The sequence below is a fragment of the Salvia splendens genome, chromosome 19 (assembly GCF_004379255.2).
Source record: "Salvia splendens isolate huo1 chromosome 19, SspV2, whole genome shotgun sequence".
In the NCBI taxonomy this organism is placed as follows: domain Eukaryota; kingdom Viridiplantae; phylum Streptophyta; class Magnoliopsida; order Lamiales; family Lamiaceae; genus Salvia; species Salvia splendens.
In genome coordinates, this window is record NC_056050.1 from 6,218,878 (window position 1) to 6,235,741 (window position 16,864).

The 16,864-nt window shown below is 36.7% G+C and overlaps 1 protein-coding gene across 1 annotated transcript; it reads left to right on the plus strand.

The window, feature by feature from the left end:
* On the plus strand, positions 1 to 2,837 carry LOC121780027. Its single transcript, XM_042177544.1, has 5 exons — positions 1 to 720; positions 947 to 1,402; positions 1,767 to 2,144; positions 2,220 to 2,287; positions 2,461 to 2,837. Exons 1-5 carry the CDS (start codon positions 346 to 348, stop codon positions 2,672 to 2,674), a joined length of 1,491 nt encoding a protein of 496 aa, XP_042033478.1. The 5' UTR covers positions 1 to 345; the 3' UTR covers positions 2,675 to 2,837.
* Positions 2,838 to 16,864: the final 14,027 nt, after the last annotated feature.

Consider the following 16,864-nt stretch of genomic DNA (forward strand, 5'->3'; position numbering starts at 1 on the left):
CAAGGGTCGCAGAGTTACATCCCAAAGGAATCATTTTATTTGGCGCACATCTACATCAACGTGTCGGAAGACGAGCAACTAAAAGTTCAGGATGTTTTGGGACCGAGTTGCCGAGAAGCACAAGACGAGCTGGCCTAGAGATACACCCCCGTGCGTGATTAAACAAAAATTGAGATGAATATAATATCCGTGGATGGCATAATAGTAATTGGGGATCGTGACATCATTTTCTCTCCCAAAAACCCTCACCACAACATCTCCCGCCGACGACCGTACGATTCTTGAATTCTCTGAGAAATACCATACAGATACGTATAGAAATTACACGTGAGATGCACCACAGTTATGCAGAAGGTGCTACGCCGAAGCCCCTCTTTTTTATCCGCTAAACAACTCAACCTCATGTCTCCTTTCACCGCCGCTCTCCGCTGCCCTCACAACTTATCTTCCGCCGCCGCCTCCTCCTTTCGAACAGACCCCTCCAGTTGCTGGAAAACAACGCCGCATAGGGCTTGGCTGGTGTCTAAAGAGAATTATTATGGTGCGCCGTTCAAGGCATCGCTAAGTACTTGCGCCGCCAACTCGAATTTGCAGAGAATATCCGTGGCTGGGCATCCGGATTTGCTCACAATACCCGGAGTCGGGCCCAGGAATCTGCGGAAGCTCGTGGACAAGGGCTTTGACGGCGTCGCGCAGCTTAAACAGCTCTATAAAGATAAGGTATCGAAATTTGTTACTCTCTTGTTTAATGCCTGTTTTTTCCTTAAATTTATTTGCTTTCAGTACTGTAATTTGCTCATGGTTAGTAAGAATGTTTCAAATTTTTGTTTCTGTTTAGCGTTTCCAGAAATTGGTAGTATTATGTTTCTGGTTTAAAATTAATTTTGTGAAGAAATGACTTAAGCATACAAAATTGGTTGGATTCGTGCTTGAACATGTGGTGCAGTTTTCTGGGAAATCGAGTGAGAAAATGGTGGAGTTCCTGCGGAGTTCGGTGGGTATCATACACAAGAACCATGCCGAAAGTATAACAACGTTTATCAAGGAAAGTGTGGATGAAGAGCTGAAGGATGGTGGTGTGAGGCCTTCTCAAAAGAAGCGGATCACTCTCTGTGTCGAAGGAAATATCAGCGTCGGGAAGACCACCTTCTTGCAGAGAATAGCGAACGAAACACTCGAGCTTAGGGATATTGTGGAGGTTGTTCCTGAGCCAATTGACAAGTGGCAGAATATTGGTGCGGACCACTTCAACATATTGGATGCTTTTTATGCCAAGCCGGAGAGATATGCGTATACGTTCCAGAACTACGTGTTTGTCACGAGAGTTATGCAGGAGAGGGAATCATCAGGCAGTGTTAAGCCCCTCAGGCTCATGGAAAGGAGTGTTTTTACTGATAGAATGGTAAGATTTCACTCTGTTTTATTCGTGTATGCAGATTATAAAGTATGAGACGAACGTGGATGGTCTTTTTTTTACTAGCTTTTTAGCTTGGAGAATTCCTACCAAAGTGGTTTAGCATCACAAGCTTATCAGAAAAGTGCCATGTATTATGCTTTTTAGCTTATTAGTTATGCATTTCGCTGTTCATGTTGTTTGTGATTTTTTCATGTTTCCGAATTGTTAATGCAATAAAGGATGTATCTGCTACCCAGTGCCCCTAAAAGTATAAGAAAGAATGGGAGAAGGGTCATGCTTATTTATTACTAATACGATGCGTAGTTTCTTCTTTACTGATGTACATTTTCTCAACTCTCATCATGTAAAGGTCTTTGTGAGAGCTGTTCATGAGGCCAAGTGGATGAATGAGATGGAGATCAGTATCTACGACTCGTGGTTTGATCCTGTTGTTTCAAGTTTGCCCGGTCTTATTCCTGATGGCTTTATCTACCTTAGAGCAAGTCCCAGTACTTGCCATAAGCGTATGATGATGCGTAAGAGAGCAGAGGAAGGCGGAGTCTCCCTTAAATATCTGCAAGACCTGCACGAAAAGCACGAAAGCTGGCTTTTCCCTCTCCAAACTGGAAATCATGGAGTACTGTCGGTAAGCAATGTACCCGATGACATTGATTGGTCCTTACACCCGAAGATAAAGGATCAGGTGTTCTATTTGGACGGTGGTCATATGCACCCGAGCATCCAAAAGGTATTGCGCTTAATCCTCATCTGTTAGTTTCAACTTCTCTAATCGTTCAACTTACCTTAGTTTTGCAATTAACAGATCCCTGCTTTGGTTCTCGACTGTGAGCCAGATATTGATTTCAGCAAAGACATCGAGGCAAAGCGAGAGTATGTTAGCTTTCCCTCTTATCTGGTCTTTGCTTCTGGTTGAATGTTGCAAAGTGCACAACTATGAATAAATGTTCCGTTGACATTCACTGGCTGCATTGTTATATTCGTTTCCATTAATGGCGAAAATCTATACCATCTCATTTTGTTGCGTAAAATTGTTACTGGTGAAGGTATGCCAGTCAAGTCTCTGAGTTCTTCGAATTTGTGAAGACGAAGAAAGAAGTTTCTGCTTCTAAGGATGGGGAGGATGCAGCAAAGGGCAGCCAACATCAGTTATTGATGCCCCATAACGGAAATTTGTGGATGCCGGGTACACAGCCCTTCCCCGAATCTGCCCTCAAGTCGCTTGGTCTTACACGGTCCATGTCGATTATGCCTCAGTAGTAGTGTAAGTAATTTCTCTCTTTTGAAAATTGTTGATTTCTTTGTGTTGTAAAGAGACGCTTGTGGCAGAGCTCACTTGTTCTACCTCTGTAGGGTTGTAGATTTGGTAGATAGTGTTAATTGTGAAGTATTTCTGCTCTGGAAAAAATTATTTTTGCTGTCATTTTTCAAGTTGGTCAGCAGAATCTGAATGCAGCAATCTTCTTCTCTATAAAATATGAACTTAATTGCGCAATAACATAACATAAATGGTTTGTTGACATCAAGAATTGCAAATTTGGCGTCATTGAGAGAATTCTTTGGGGTTTGGACTTTGCAAACACAACCGAATTTTGCAAATACATTTTGAAATTACTAAAATGCCCTCCGACAGTTGAGGGTATTTTAGTAAAAATAAAAAATTGAATAGGATTTCGAATATGTAAAGTCCAAATTCGAATGACTTCTCATAATATGCGAACCAAAATCTTTAGAACATTTGCTTATGTGAAATTAGAAAGTTCAAACAAGCTTCTGGGCCGGGTTTAAGGCCCAAGTCAAGCGGACGGATCCATATTTTACTATACACGACACGTTGTGAGACAATTAAAACAAATGCATGAGTAATTCAAATATTATTCCTAACAAATTCTGGAAGTTGAACCTTTTTTATTTGACGATATGACTATGCTTGTTCATATTGCAACACATACATACGGTATGTCAACAGGGGAGAGCATTCGTTTTACTGTTTGGTTTTTTATTCAAATCTAATCGAATTCAAAAACTAAAATTTTATAAAATTCTTACTAAAACCGACCCAAATCATCTCCATTTCCTCTCCAATTTTCATCTAAACTCTCCAATTTTCATCAGAAAATGTCCGGCGACGGAAACTCTGGCGGCTCCGGCGGGTTTGACATCAACGCATTTGGCGACTAGGGGCATGTACAATGTCTTGGGTGGTTCTGGTTCGTCGACGCCGGGCACCCAAGGCTCGTCGACGCCGGCGGGGTACCAACCACCCCATTTTGATGTGGATGCATACGCTCGCCCCTCCGCCCCAAAGTATTCGCAGGGATTATCCCAAATTAGGGAGGATTATCCGGATGAACCCAATCCGGAAGGAGGAGGAGGCGGTGGAAGCTCCAGGGCATTCGACGTCGTGGAGGAAGAGGAGGAGGCGGCCGAGGAGGATGTAGGCCGTCATCCGTACAGCCGCAAGGACACGATGGCTCTGTACAACGCCTGGATCAGCGTCTCGTACGATCCAATCGTCGGGAATCAACAATCCCTGAAGTGTTTTTGGGAAAAGGTCACTGAGGCCTACAACGAGATTAAGCCGAAGGGGTCCCCCGCCGCACATTGAAGATGCTTCGAAGTCATTTTGACCGAGTCGACAGAGAGTTCAAAAAATTCTGCGGCTCATTACCAAAGCGGAGCCACTGGAGCCGACATTCTGAGATCGGCTTTGCGAGTCTATTTCAACGACAACGGCAAAGAATTCAAACATGTCGATGTTTGGGAGGTCGTCAAAGACGTCGAAAGGTGGGCCGGCGGTGTCCAGTCCAGTACGGGCTCGACCTCGAAGCGCACGAAGCACTCGGCGGGTGGCCAATACTCGTCTAGTGGGGGCGGTTCAGGAAGCGCCGCACAAGAGGTTGCCTCGCAGGAGGTTGAGGGCACAACATACGATGCAGGGGGTCCTCCCGTGTGTGCCGTCAGTCGCAAGGGACCAAGGCGGCGAAGGCGGCTAGAGGGAGGAGGGGCCGAGACGAATCAAGCCAGGCGGGTTCGCAAGGGCCGCCCTCCTCCCTAATGTCCATGTACTTCACCGCCACGATGGCAGACACTTCCCGGATGACGCCCGCCCAATATCAAGCCCATCATACCGGTATTGTGTATCTGGCGGGACAACTTGGTATTCTGCCTCCATTCGGTGCACCGCCACCGCCTTCGGGGGATGATTCACCAGCGGAGTAGTTTTTATAATTTCTATAAATTTGTATTGTAAATTATTTCCTTTTTTATTTATTTTGCCACGAATTTAATTATGTATTTTTTTAGGATTTTAAGTTGTAATTTTATTTTATTTAATGAAGTGTGTTTTTATTAATTGAATTTGTTGGAAATAAAAATATAAAAATGAAATTGAATGAAAAGTTAAGGGATGAGATGGTTAAGAGACGGATAAGAGATGGAGGTTGCAGGTGTTGTCTCCTAGTTAAGAGATGGAGTGAAAAGTACAGTGAGGCCTATGAATAGTTAAGAGATGAGACGGTTAAGAGATGAGACGGTTAAGAGATGAATATGAGACAGCGTTGCGGATGACCTAATACGCAACGTTTTTGTGAACAAAACGCATCAATCTCTTTCTCTCTCTTCTTTCAATATTTTCATTCTTTGTTTATATATATATATATATATAATACTCAAAATGTTGTAAAATTTGAGAGGTATAGTTACCATGAAGCAGAATAATTAGCTCAAAATATGCAGTCCTTAATTATTTTATATATGTCTGATGATTTGAAAAGTTATCATTTAAAATCCTTATATTATTTCTTTCATTTTTAACGTATATATTTGATGATTTGAATAGTTATCATTTATAAATACTTATATATCAAGAAGGATAACTATAATTAATATTTTAAAATTTTACAATATTTTTAGCATTTTATAAAATGAATACAAAGAATGAAAGAAGAAAATATTTAAAATTGATAAAAGGAAGAGATTTCAATTCATTCACAAGTATATTTTACGGTTTAGGTTACACGCCCTTTTATAGGCTAAACAATGCCTAAACATGGATTCTCCTCCAATTATTTTCCTAATTACACGGTAATTCCTTAATCACGGGATTCTTTCTTGATTGCCACTCCATTAATTGATTTCTTTCCAATACTCCCCCTCAAGTTAAGTAATGTGATCACCCATTCTTAACTTGCCTAATACTTCTCGGAAGCTTCTTGAATCCATAGCCTTCGTCAAAACATCAGCCAGTTGGTCTTCAGACCTCACAAACGGGAGCTCTACTATTTTGGCTTCTATGTTGTCTTTGATGAAGTGCTTATCCACCCCGACGTGTTTTGTCCTATCATGCTGAATAGGGTTTTCAGATATACTGATTGCTGCTTTGTTATCGCAGAACAACTTACATGACTTTTGTGACTTTAGGCTTAGCTTTGTCATTAGCTTCTTCAACCATAAAACAGTTAGACCACTCTTGATTCCTCGAAACTCTGCTTTTGTAATTCATAGGGCAACTACCTTCTGCTTCATGCTCTACCACGTAACAAGATTACCCCAACAAAGGTGAAGTACCCTGCAGTTGATTTTCTGGCATTTGGATTTCCTGTCCAGTCAGCATCTGTGAATCTGTGGATCTCCAAGTGTCCATTATTCTCGAACATCACTCCATGTCCTGACGTCCCCTTTAGATGTCTTACAATCCTAAGAGTTGCCTCCCAGTGAGTTGCTTGAGGTGCGTGCATGAATTGGCTAACCACTCCAACATCATATGCAATGTCAGGTCGGGTATGGGACAAGTAGATTAATTTCCCAACAAGACGCTGGTTTCTTGTGCGATAAGTAGACTCAGCCCCTTCGATTATCTGTAAACCGTGATTTTGTGCCATAGGAGTATCAGCTGGTTTGCAGTCTAGCATTCTAGTCTCTGCCAATAGATCAAGTACGTATTTCTGCTGGCTGATGAAGATTCTCTTCCTCGAACGTAGTACTTCAATTCCTAGAAAGTATTTGAGTAGGCCGAGGTCCTTCATTTCGAACTCTGCAAAGAGATTTTTCTTCAACTGCTTGATCTCATCATCATCATCCCCCTGTGAGAATCATATCATCTACATAAATAATCAAACATGTAATTTTTCCTTCTCTCCTTTATAGGAACATAGTGTGGTCGGAGTTGCTCTGCTTGTACCCATACTTCTTCATTACCTCAGTGAACCTCCCAAACCATGCCCTAGGAGATTGTTTTAGCCCGTACAGTGTCTTCTTGAATTTACACACCTTCCCTCCTTCAAATTCGTCAGAGAAACCAGGTGGTGCATCCATGTAGATTGGTTTGGACAGTTCCCCATGTAAAAAGGCATTCGTCACATCAAATTGGTGTAGTGGTCACTCCCTGTTTGCCGCTATGGAAAGTAGTACTCGAATACTATTCAATCTTGCCACTGGGGAAAAAGTCTCAGCATAGTCGACTTCGTATGTGAGTGTATCCCTTGACTACTAATCTCGCCTTATACCGTTCAATTGATCTATCTGGCCTTCTCTTGATAGTACAGACCCATCTACAACCTATAATTTTGATTCCATTTGGTTTCAAGCACACTTCCTATGTCTTGTTCTTGATTAGGGCCCATATCTCTACTAACATTGCCTCCAGTGGGCAATCTTCATAGCTTCTTTTGCCGTTCGAGGGGCCTCTTCTTCCTCATAAAGAACAGCTTCAAATGCCCTGGCCATTTCGCTCAAATTTGCTTTAGCCAGATTGCCATAGGATACCGACTCCTTGAGTTGGTTCTTTGCGGACTGTATCGTTTAGGGGGCACCCCACGGGTGCTCCCAAATGGCAAGATATATCACCTAGTATCACCATCAATTGCTGCATTTTCATCTTCCTCTGCACCAGATTGGTTAGAGCTAATAACTTTATTCTCTGATCTAATTTCGGGAATTACCTCAGATATCACTGGAGGAGGATCTGGTTCAGGCAATGGAGACCGAGGAGGCTCCACAGTGGACGTGATCTGCTCGACAATGACACTAGCTTGCTCTGTTGGTGTAACATCCCTAACATGAAAATATAATTTTATAACAACATATTATTATTATTACTATTAGCATTACAAACATATTTTTCGAATATAATGGATGATGTTTTATTCAATCATGGTGAATTGATATAATTGTACGTAATATTCACGTTATTTATTATATGTGAGCAAAACAAAAATATGAAGTATTATGTGTAGACTATTAGTTAATTAGTTTAATTAAAATAATTATATATGGATACATGTAGTGGTGTATGGAAATATAAATAGTATATTTGTACACCCCGTGTATATGTATACACGTTAGCTTTACTAGAATATGGAATTATGACATCTTTATGTAGTATACGTGTTTAAATTAAAATCCTTACATGTGTTGCATGCATAGTTAGGTGTCATTGTCACAGATAATTCCAAAATATTTAAGAATTTATAATAGTCTCAAAGTATAAATAATAGAAAATATATATATCTATAAATAATTTTAAAAGGTTGGCAAAAAGGGAACCGACTTTGATAACTTGCCTATATATTTATATAGTTAGACGAAAAGAGGGATGGAGGATTACAGAGGAGATACAAAAGTTTGTAGGAATAATTACTAATAAAAATCGAAGGAAAAAAAATATAAAGGAAAAGGGGATAGAAGAAATATGGCAAGTTTTGTCATCTCCGTCTATTAAAAAGGGTTCATGGTTGAATGTGAAGAGAGGTGTTCGACTAGATATTATCATAATCAGGTGTGTATAAATCACACTTTTAATTTTACATGTTTTATTTGCTTCTATGCTAGGTGTTAAACAAAATGAATGATTTGATAATATGATGTGATCCAGTATAATTATGTGTTATTTGATATAGATGGTGGAATATGATATGGATATATAATTGGTGCAATGGTTATGATGTTGTAAATGAATTTTATGATAGAAATATGTAATTGATGTTTTACAAGTACATGAATCATGTGATTAAAGAGGATCTGTGACAGCCTTGTACTGGATCTGAAATTTTAGAGGGACCTATGAGTCCAATTACAGAGAGGCCTTCGGGTCAAATATAGAGGGACCTTCGGGTCAAATACAGAGGGACCTATGAGTCCAATTACAGAGAGACCTTCGGGTCATAGAGAAATCCCAGGCAGATACCAGGCTTGACTGTTACAGAATAATAAACTGAATAGAGTGGTATATGCATATGAATATGAAATGGTTTGTTTTTAAATTATGTTATATATATTGTTTCTGATTATATGTATTGATAAAATAATATGCTTGATGCTTGTATCATGTGAAATTAAAGTTGGAAATTTATACATACTGAGTTGTGGCTCATATAAACCACAAAATTTTTCAGGAATAAGATAGCAGTAAGTTTTGACTGACGTGGGTCATAGGAACTCCACGTGTTATCAGGTTCGGCGGCTGACACATATTGGCAACCTTCTCCTCCTCATCATTTTGCATGTAGATAAATGTATAGTACAAAGAGTGGTGAGATGGTTCCACTACTTTATAGGATATTTTTTTGAAATATGTATCGCATAAGTGTTGGTTCGAACTTATATAATATGAGTGTTCTATGAATTAGACACGGGTATTAATTGCTTTTATGATAAGGGATTTATTTATTATAAGAGTATACATCAGAGGGGTTGAGGTGTCACAATCAGAGCGGGGATAGAATCCCGCTAGGACATTGCATTCATGAATATCATATGATACATTTATGTTATAAGTTTCATTTGCATTTGTATTGTCATGAACATATCTCACTGAGGAGAGAAGGGTCAGCCGCCCTGCATCGTCGATTAATTATAGAAACATCTCATATACATATTGCATCATATGGTTATTTCCAGTAAATACATGGACCAATGATGAGTCAAAGAGGTAGAAACATTAAATAGGACGGAAAAATGGAATTGATGACTTTATGAGACTACTGATCCGGCCGAGGCTGAGATATGGTTGAAAAGGATAGAACATGTGTTCAATCAGATGAGTTGTATGTCAGAGAACATTTTGATTACACAGTGTCTCTTCTTTGAAGCAATACTTACTATTGGTGAGAAACAGTCCCACAAGCTATAATACAACAGTTCACACAATTTTCCTAGAGAATTTAATGATAAATATATGCAAGAAGTGTATTGTGATGATGAAGTAAAGAGAGATTCTGTCTTTAAACAAGAACTATGTTTGTTGTTGATTATGGGCTGGCATTGTTTCAGTATACACGGTTTATCTAGACTGCGTGGTGCGGGTTAATTCAGTTGAGCTGCCAGCGGATATTGATTCCCTTGTTCATACACAAATTTGATATTATCATGAGTATAAATTGGTTGTCACTTCATCGAACTAAGGCAACTTGTCATGTTAAAGAAAGGGTAATATAATCACCGAGACGAGATCGAGTGATATTTAATGGTATCGACCAATTGCAACTTGCTTTATATTAGCTACATCGGCTTTTGATTTATTCGAAGTGGAAATCTCTCTGGAGTATCACCTGATCAAGAGACAAACTTAACTATTGAGTTACTACCAGGTACTGCATTTATTTATATTCACAATTATCAAATGTCTTTATTAGAATTTCAGGAGTTTAAGAAACAGTTACTTGTCAGACAAGAGATATGTATGACTCAATGTTTTACCTTAGAGATTACTAATAATATTTTTGAAGAAGAAAGACGACACACTGTGACATAATATACACTATTGGAAGTCGAATCAAATGACAGTGAAGAATAAATATCTATTGCCGAGAATAGAAGACTTATTTGATCAATTTCAAAGTATACAACTGTTTTCGATCATGATACCATCAGTTGAAGATAGTTAAAGAGAATCTTGCAGAGACACCATTTAAAACTCAGTACGACTATTATGAGTTTTGGTTATGCCTTTCCAATTAACTATTGCACCTATAATTATTTATGGCATTGGTGAACGGAGTCTCTCAACCATTCCTATATCACTTAGTGATTATTTTTATTGACTTACTAGTATATTTCACGAAGTACAGATGAGCATGTTAATCACTTGCAGTCGGTATTACAAGTTTTGCGAGATAAACAGCTTATTGCAAGGTTGGGTAAGTGTGAGTCTAGCTAGATCATGTGGTATTATTGGGACATATGGTATCAGGTTGAAGAATAGAAATGGATATACATAATATTTAAGTATTTGTCAACTGAAAATGATTCTCGATTATTGTTGAATTGATGAGGAAGTTATTACGGAAGAGTTCTCATCTTATATGGAGTGAAGCATGTCAAAACAATTTTGATGAGTTGAAGCATTGATTAACTATGTCATCTATATTGGTTATTTCCACAGGTACATGATATTATGTTATTAACAGTAATGCATTGCAACATGGATTTGGTTTTCTTCTATTAAAAAAATGGAAAGTTTATTGCTTATGCATCAAGGACAATCACGAGTACATGAAGCTTCTTATTCTATTTCTGATCTGGATTTAGCAGTGTTGTTTCCTTCGAAGATTTGGCATCATACTGGTTGATCACGAGATTTTGAAATATTTGAAGAGTAAGAGGGAGTTGAATGTTGTTACAGATACTTTGAGTTACAAGTCAAGCAGAGTGATTACACATATGCAAATAACATTATTATTAACGTATTATTGGTGGTCGAAGATGAAGAAGAAAGTCGTAGAGTTTCTTTCAAGGTGTTTGATATGTGAACAGGTTAAAGCAGAATAGTGTGTACCTACAGGTTTGTTGAAGCCTTTAACTATTTTAGTCTCAAAATGAGAACACATTAACATAAATTTTGGTACAGGGTGGTCACCAATAGTACATTTCTTACCTATAAGATGGCGTTGTTCATTATATCACTTAGCTGAAAAGTACGCGAAAGATGCTGCACGATTATATGGTATTCTATCTTTTATGTCTAGAGGTCCGCAATTTACTATCTATGGAGACATGATTATATTTTAGTAATATCTTTCACCCTTAGAAAGATGGTAAGTCAGAGAGAACTATAAAGATGTTGGAAGAAATGTTTTGTGCTCGTGTTATTGAATTTCAGGGTTCATGGGATGAGTATATTCTGCTGATAAAGTTTGCGTATACTAACCAGTTTCATTTATGACACTGTATGAGACATTGTATAGTAGAAAATGTAGAAGTTCAGTATATAGAGATTCTAGAAATGTCAGAGATTATTCGAGAAACTGTCCAAGATTGACATTATTAAAAGCAGATTCATAATGTTTTTCACGCCAGCATGCTTCGACGTTATCGGTCTGATCCGTCACATGTTCTGAGAGATCATGATATACAGATTTCTGATAATAAGAGTTACATAGAGGAACCAGTTAATATTGTAGACCGACAGATTAAACAATTGCGAAGAAAAGAGATCCCAATGGTTAAAGTTAGCTGGCGGAATCACAAGGTCGAAGAGGCTACGTGGGAAACTGAAGAAAAAAAATGAGAAAGAACTGTCCACATCTATTTTCGGGTAAGTGATTTTATTGAATGCATTAACTCAAGGGAAAAGCGAATTTTGCGGACAAAATTCTTAAAGAGGGGAAGAGTTGTAACATCCCTAACATGAAAATATAATTTTATAACAACATATTATTATTATTACTATTAGCATTACAAACATATTTTTCGAATATAATGGATGATGTTTTATTCAATCATGGTGAATTGATATAATTGTACGTAATATTCACGTTATTTATTATATGTGAGCAAAACAAAAATATGAAGTATTATGTATAGACTATTAGTTAATTAGTTTAATTAAAATAATTATATATGGATACATGTAGTGGTGTATGGAAATATAAATAGTATATTTGTACACCCCGTGTATATGTATACACGTTAGCTTTACTAGAATATGGAATTATGACATGTTTATGTAGTATACGTGTTTAAATTAAAATCCTTACATGTGTTGCATGCATAGTTAGGTGTCATTGTCACAGATAATTCCAAAATATTTAAGAATTTATAATAGTCTCAAAGTATAAATAATAGAAAATATATATATCTATAAATAATTTTAAAAGGTTGGCAAAAAGGGAACCGACTTTGATAACTTGCCTATATATTTATATAGTTAGACGAAAAGAGGGATGGAGGATTACAGAGGAGATACAAAAGTTTGTAGGAATAATTACTAATAAAAATCGAAGGAAAAAAAATATAAAGGAAAAGGGGATAGAAGAAATATGGCAAGTTTTGTCATCTCCGTCTATTAAAAAGGGTTCATGGTTGAATGTGAAGAGAGGTGTTCGACTAGATATTATCATAATCAGGTGTGTATAAATCACACTTTTAATTTTACATGTTTTATTTGCTTCTATGCTAGGTGTTAAACAAAATGAATGATTTGATAATATGATGTGATCCAGTATAATTATGTGTTATTTGATATAGATGGTGGAATATGATATGGATATATAATTGGTGCAATGGTTATGATGTTGTAAATGAATTTTATGATAGAAATATGTAATTGATGTTTTACAAGTACATGAATCATGTGATTAAAGAGGATCTGTGACAGCCTTGTACTGGATCTGAAATTTTAGAGGGACCTATGAGTCCAATTACAGAGAGGCCTTCGGGTCAAATATAGAGGGACCTTCGGGTCAAATACAGAGGGACCTATGAGTCCAATTACAGAGAGACCTTCGGGTCATAGAGAAATCCCAGGCAGATACCAGGCTTGACTGTTACAGAATAATAAACTGAATAGAGTGGCATATGCATATGAATATGAAATGGTTTGTTTTTAAATTATGTTATATATATTGTTTCTGATTATATGTATTGATAAAATAATATGCTTGATGCTTGTATCATGTGAAATTAAAGTTGGAAATTTATACATACTGAGTTGTGGCTCATATAAACCACAAAATTTTTCAGGAATAAGATAGCAGTAAGTTTTGACTGACGTGGGTCATAGGAACTCCACGTGTTATCAGGTTCGGCGGCTGACACATATTGGCAACCTTCTCCTCCTCATCATTTTGCATGTAGATAAATGTATAGTACAAAGAGTGGTGAGATGGTTCCACTACTTTATAGGATATTTTTTTGAAATATGTATCGCATAAGTGTTGGTTCGAACTTATATAATATGAGTGTTCTATGAATTAGACACGGGTATTAATTGCTTTTATGATAAGGGATTTATTTATTATAAGAGTATACATCAGAGGGGTTGAGGTGTCACAGTTGGTCCCGCTTCAGAGTTTCCTAATTGTGGCACATCCCAATGAAGGGGTCGAACACTCTCCCCCTGACTTGGGACACTCTCCCCCTGACCCCAAATTTGGGTGTGATAGAAATACTCACTTTCTAAGAAGTTACAGTTCATGGTTGTAATAATCTTCCTAGAAGTTGGATCATAACACCTATATCCTTTCTGATTTAACCTATATCCCATAAAAACGCATTTAATATCACAAGCGGAGAATTTACTTCTTTCATGTTTGGGAACATGGACATAAACACAACAACCAAAAATTTTGCGAGGAATAGTCAGGGGTTCAGGAATATTTGTTGAGGCTGAAAGAATTTGAAGAGGAGTTTTCATACCTAAGATCTCTGTAGTAGACGATTGATTAAATAGACTGCAGTGGTTACAGCTTCAGGCCAAAGAAATTTCGCAACATTTGAGTCAAAAAACAAAGCTAGTCATTACCAAAATAAATCTATTTTTCCGTTCTGCTACTCCATTATGTTCGGGAGTATAGGGACAAGTGGTTTGATGAATAAGTCCCTTACTCTGGAAAAAATTTGTCATTTCCTTATTAACAAATTCCCTACAATTATCAGACCTAAGTATTTTAATAGAGGTTTGAAACTGAGTTTGAATCATAGTAAAAAAGAGAGTAAATTTTTCGAAAACCTCATATTTATTTTTTAAAAAATACACCCACGTTAATCTAGTGCAATCATCTACAAAAATTAAGAAATAATTTAAACCACATATCAGCATGCACTAAGGAAAAAATGTCTTTAACCCGAGTATCACTAGGTTTAAATGATTGTGTATGGCTTTTGGCCAAAACAAATGATTCACAAGTAATATCTTATAACTTAGAAAACTTAGGAAACAAAAGTTTTAAATAACCCGAAGATGGATGCCCCATTCTGCGATGCCACGACCAAGCTTCTCTATCAGTAGATCTGTGAGCAAGCATCGCAGTGCCACCTTGTTGAGTAATCTCATCCACATAGTAGAGGCTTTAACGCTCAGTGCCACGCCCAATTATCCTCCTCGTCCTGATATCCTGTAATACACAAAAATTTGGGTGCATCAATAGAGTATAGTTTAACTCTTTAGTAACATGGCTAATGGACATGAGCTTATTTGACAATTTGGGCACATAAAGGCAATTAGAGAGTTTCAAGGTGGGAGAAATCTCAATGGTCCCACTCCCACTAACAGCAGTCAATTCCCCATCTGCAGTTTGTATCAAACTCTTTGAAGCCTCAGTAATTGCAAAGAAATCATTTTTAATCGTACGACATTTTGTATCTGTGGCTCCACAATCAAATATCCATCCACTCTCCTTAGAGTAATTTTTACTTTAGGTCATACATGCTACAAAGATTTTTTCTAGAGGTGCAAAATGATTTGGGCCTAAAAAGGACTTTTCATGCAATGTAGGAGTGTTATATTGCTAACTCAATACTTAATTGCTAACTACAACTAAATAATAGTCATTAGATATTCAAATTAAGGGCCTAGATCATTAGCCCCGAAATGTCAATACGGTCAGCAAAAAACGTCAATAAGGGTATTAAGGTCAATTTACAACAAATTAGTTGTAACTAACTTTTGAAAAATATCCTATAACTTTTAAACGCATGTAACTTTTCTCGATTTAAATTATTTTTCCGCACAATATATATCAAACTAAAGATAATTTCGTAAAGATTCTAACGACATCTCACTTGCATATGTTCCGATGTCAAAATTTGAAAAAAAAATAAAAAAATTTCAATTTTTCGAATAGTAACAAATGTCAACATGATATATAAAAATATATCAATATAATACATATAGAATGTCAATATGAGCAATGTGTTAACATTCTCAAAGCATTGTGTTGATACTTTCGAAACACTATATTGACATTTTCATCCAAAACCCTAATTTGGTAGTTTTTTTTATCTTTTTCGATTTAATTAATTAAAACAAAAATTCACGTGGCAAATTGTAGACCACAAGTTTTCTAAAATCCTATTGTCTTAAATTGGTTGTAGTTAGTAATTAAATGATGAGTTAACAATTGATCACTCACCTCATGCAATATAGGGGTAGTTTTTTGGATTTTATGAGGCTGGGGACCTATTCGCAATTTACTAGGACTATTATGCATAGAAACAATAATACAGGGACTAGGCTCATAAATATTCGTATCATGGGGTCTTTTTTTAACATTGGCAAAACTGAGGGGGCATGCAGTAAATTCAACATTTTAAATTGGGGATTAGGGTCTCCTAGGTATGCACAATCCGAACTGGACAGCCGGTTAACCGGTGGTTCGGAACCGCCGGTTCATGAACCGGAACCGGAACCGGATGGCGGTTCGACGGTTCAAGCGGGCCGGTTCAGGTTCAGAAATATCACGAACCGGAACCGGCGGTTCGCCGGTTCATAACATTAAAATTTTTTTATTATTTATAAAAATCAACTTTTATATATAAAAATCAATTTTCACAAATAAATAAATACAATAATTTCATAATAGCCCATATTTATTTGTTGGGCCTATGATTCTAAGAACCATTCTTGGTTGTTTCTCTTTTATAGAGACATCCTTGAATATTTTGTGTTTCACTTTCAACGTGAGACAAAATATGTTGAAATATTTTCTTGTATAATTACATGTTTAGATCATTCATTCATCTTTTTCCAATGTGGGATACAAAACTTTCTTTTGTTTTATACTTTTCTTTAGTTTTTACTACATTTTATTATTCACTAACTTTATCTTTATTTTTGTTATGATTCATTTTCTAAGACAAATTTATAGATAATAATATAATCAAATAGAATAGTTCAATTAAATTTGAATATTGCATGTTGCTCATAATTTGTATATTTATTGAATGTGGGTGTGTTCAAATAATAATAATAATTGGATTTAAATATGCTCACTTTTAAGAATTCTAAGAAACCATTCTTGGTTGTTTCTCTTTTATAGAGACATCCTTGAATATTTTTTGTTTCACTTTCAATATGGGACAAAATATGTTGAAGTATTTTCTTTTATAAGTACATGTTTAGATCATTCATTCATTTTTTTCCAATGTGAGATACAAAACTTTCTTTTATTTTCTACTTTTCTTTATTTTTTACTACATTTTATTATTTACTAACTTTATCTTTATTTTTGT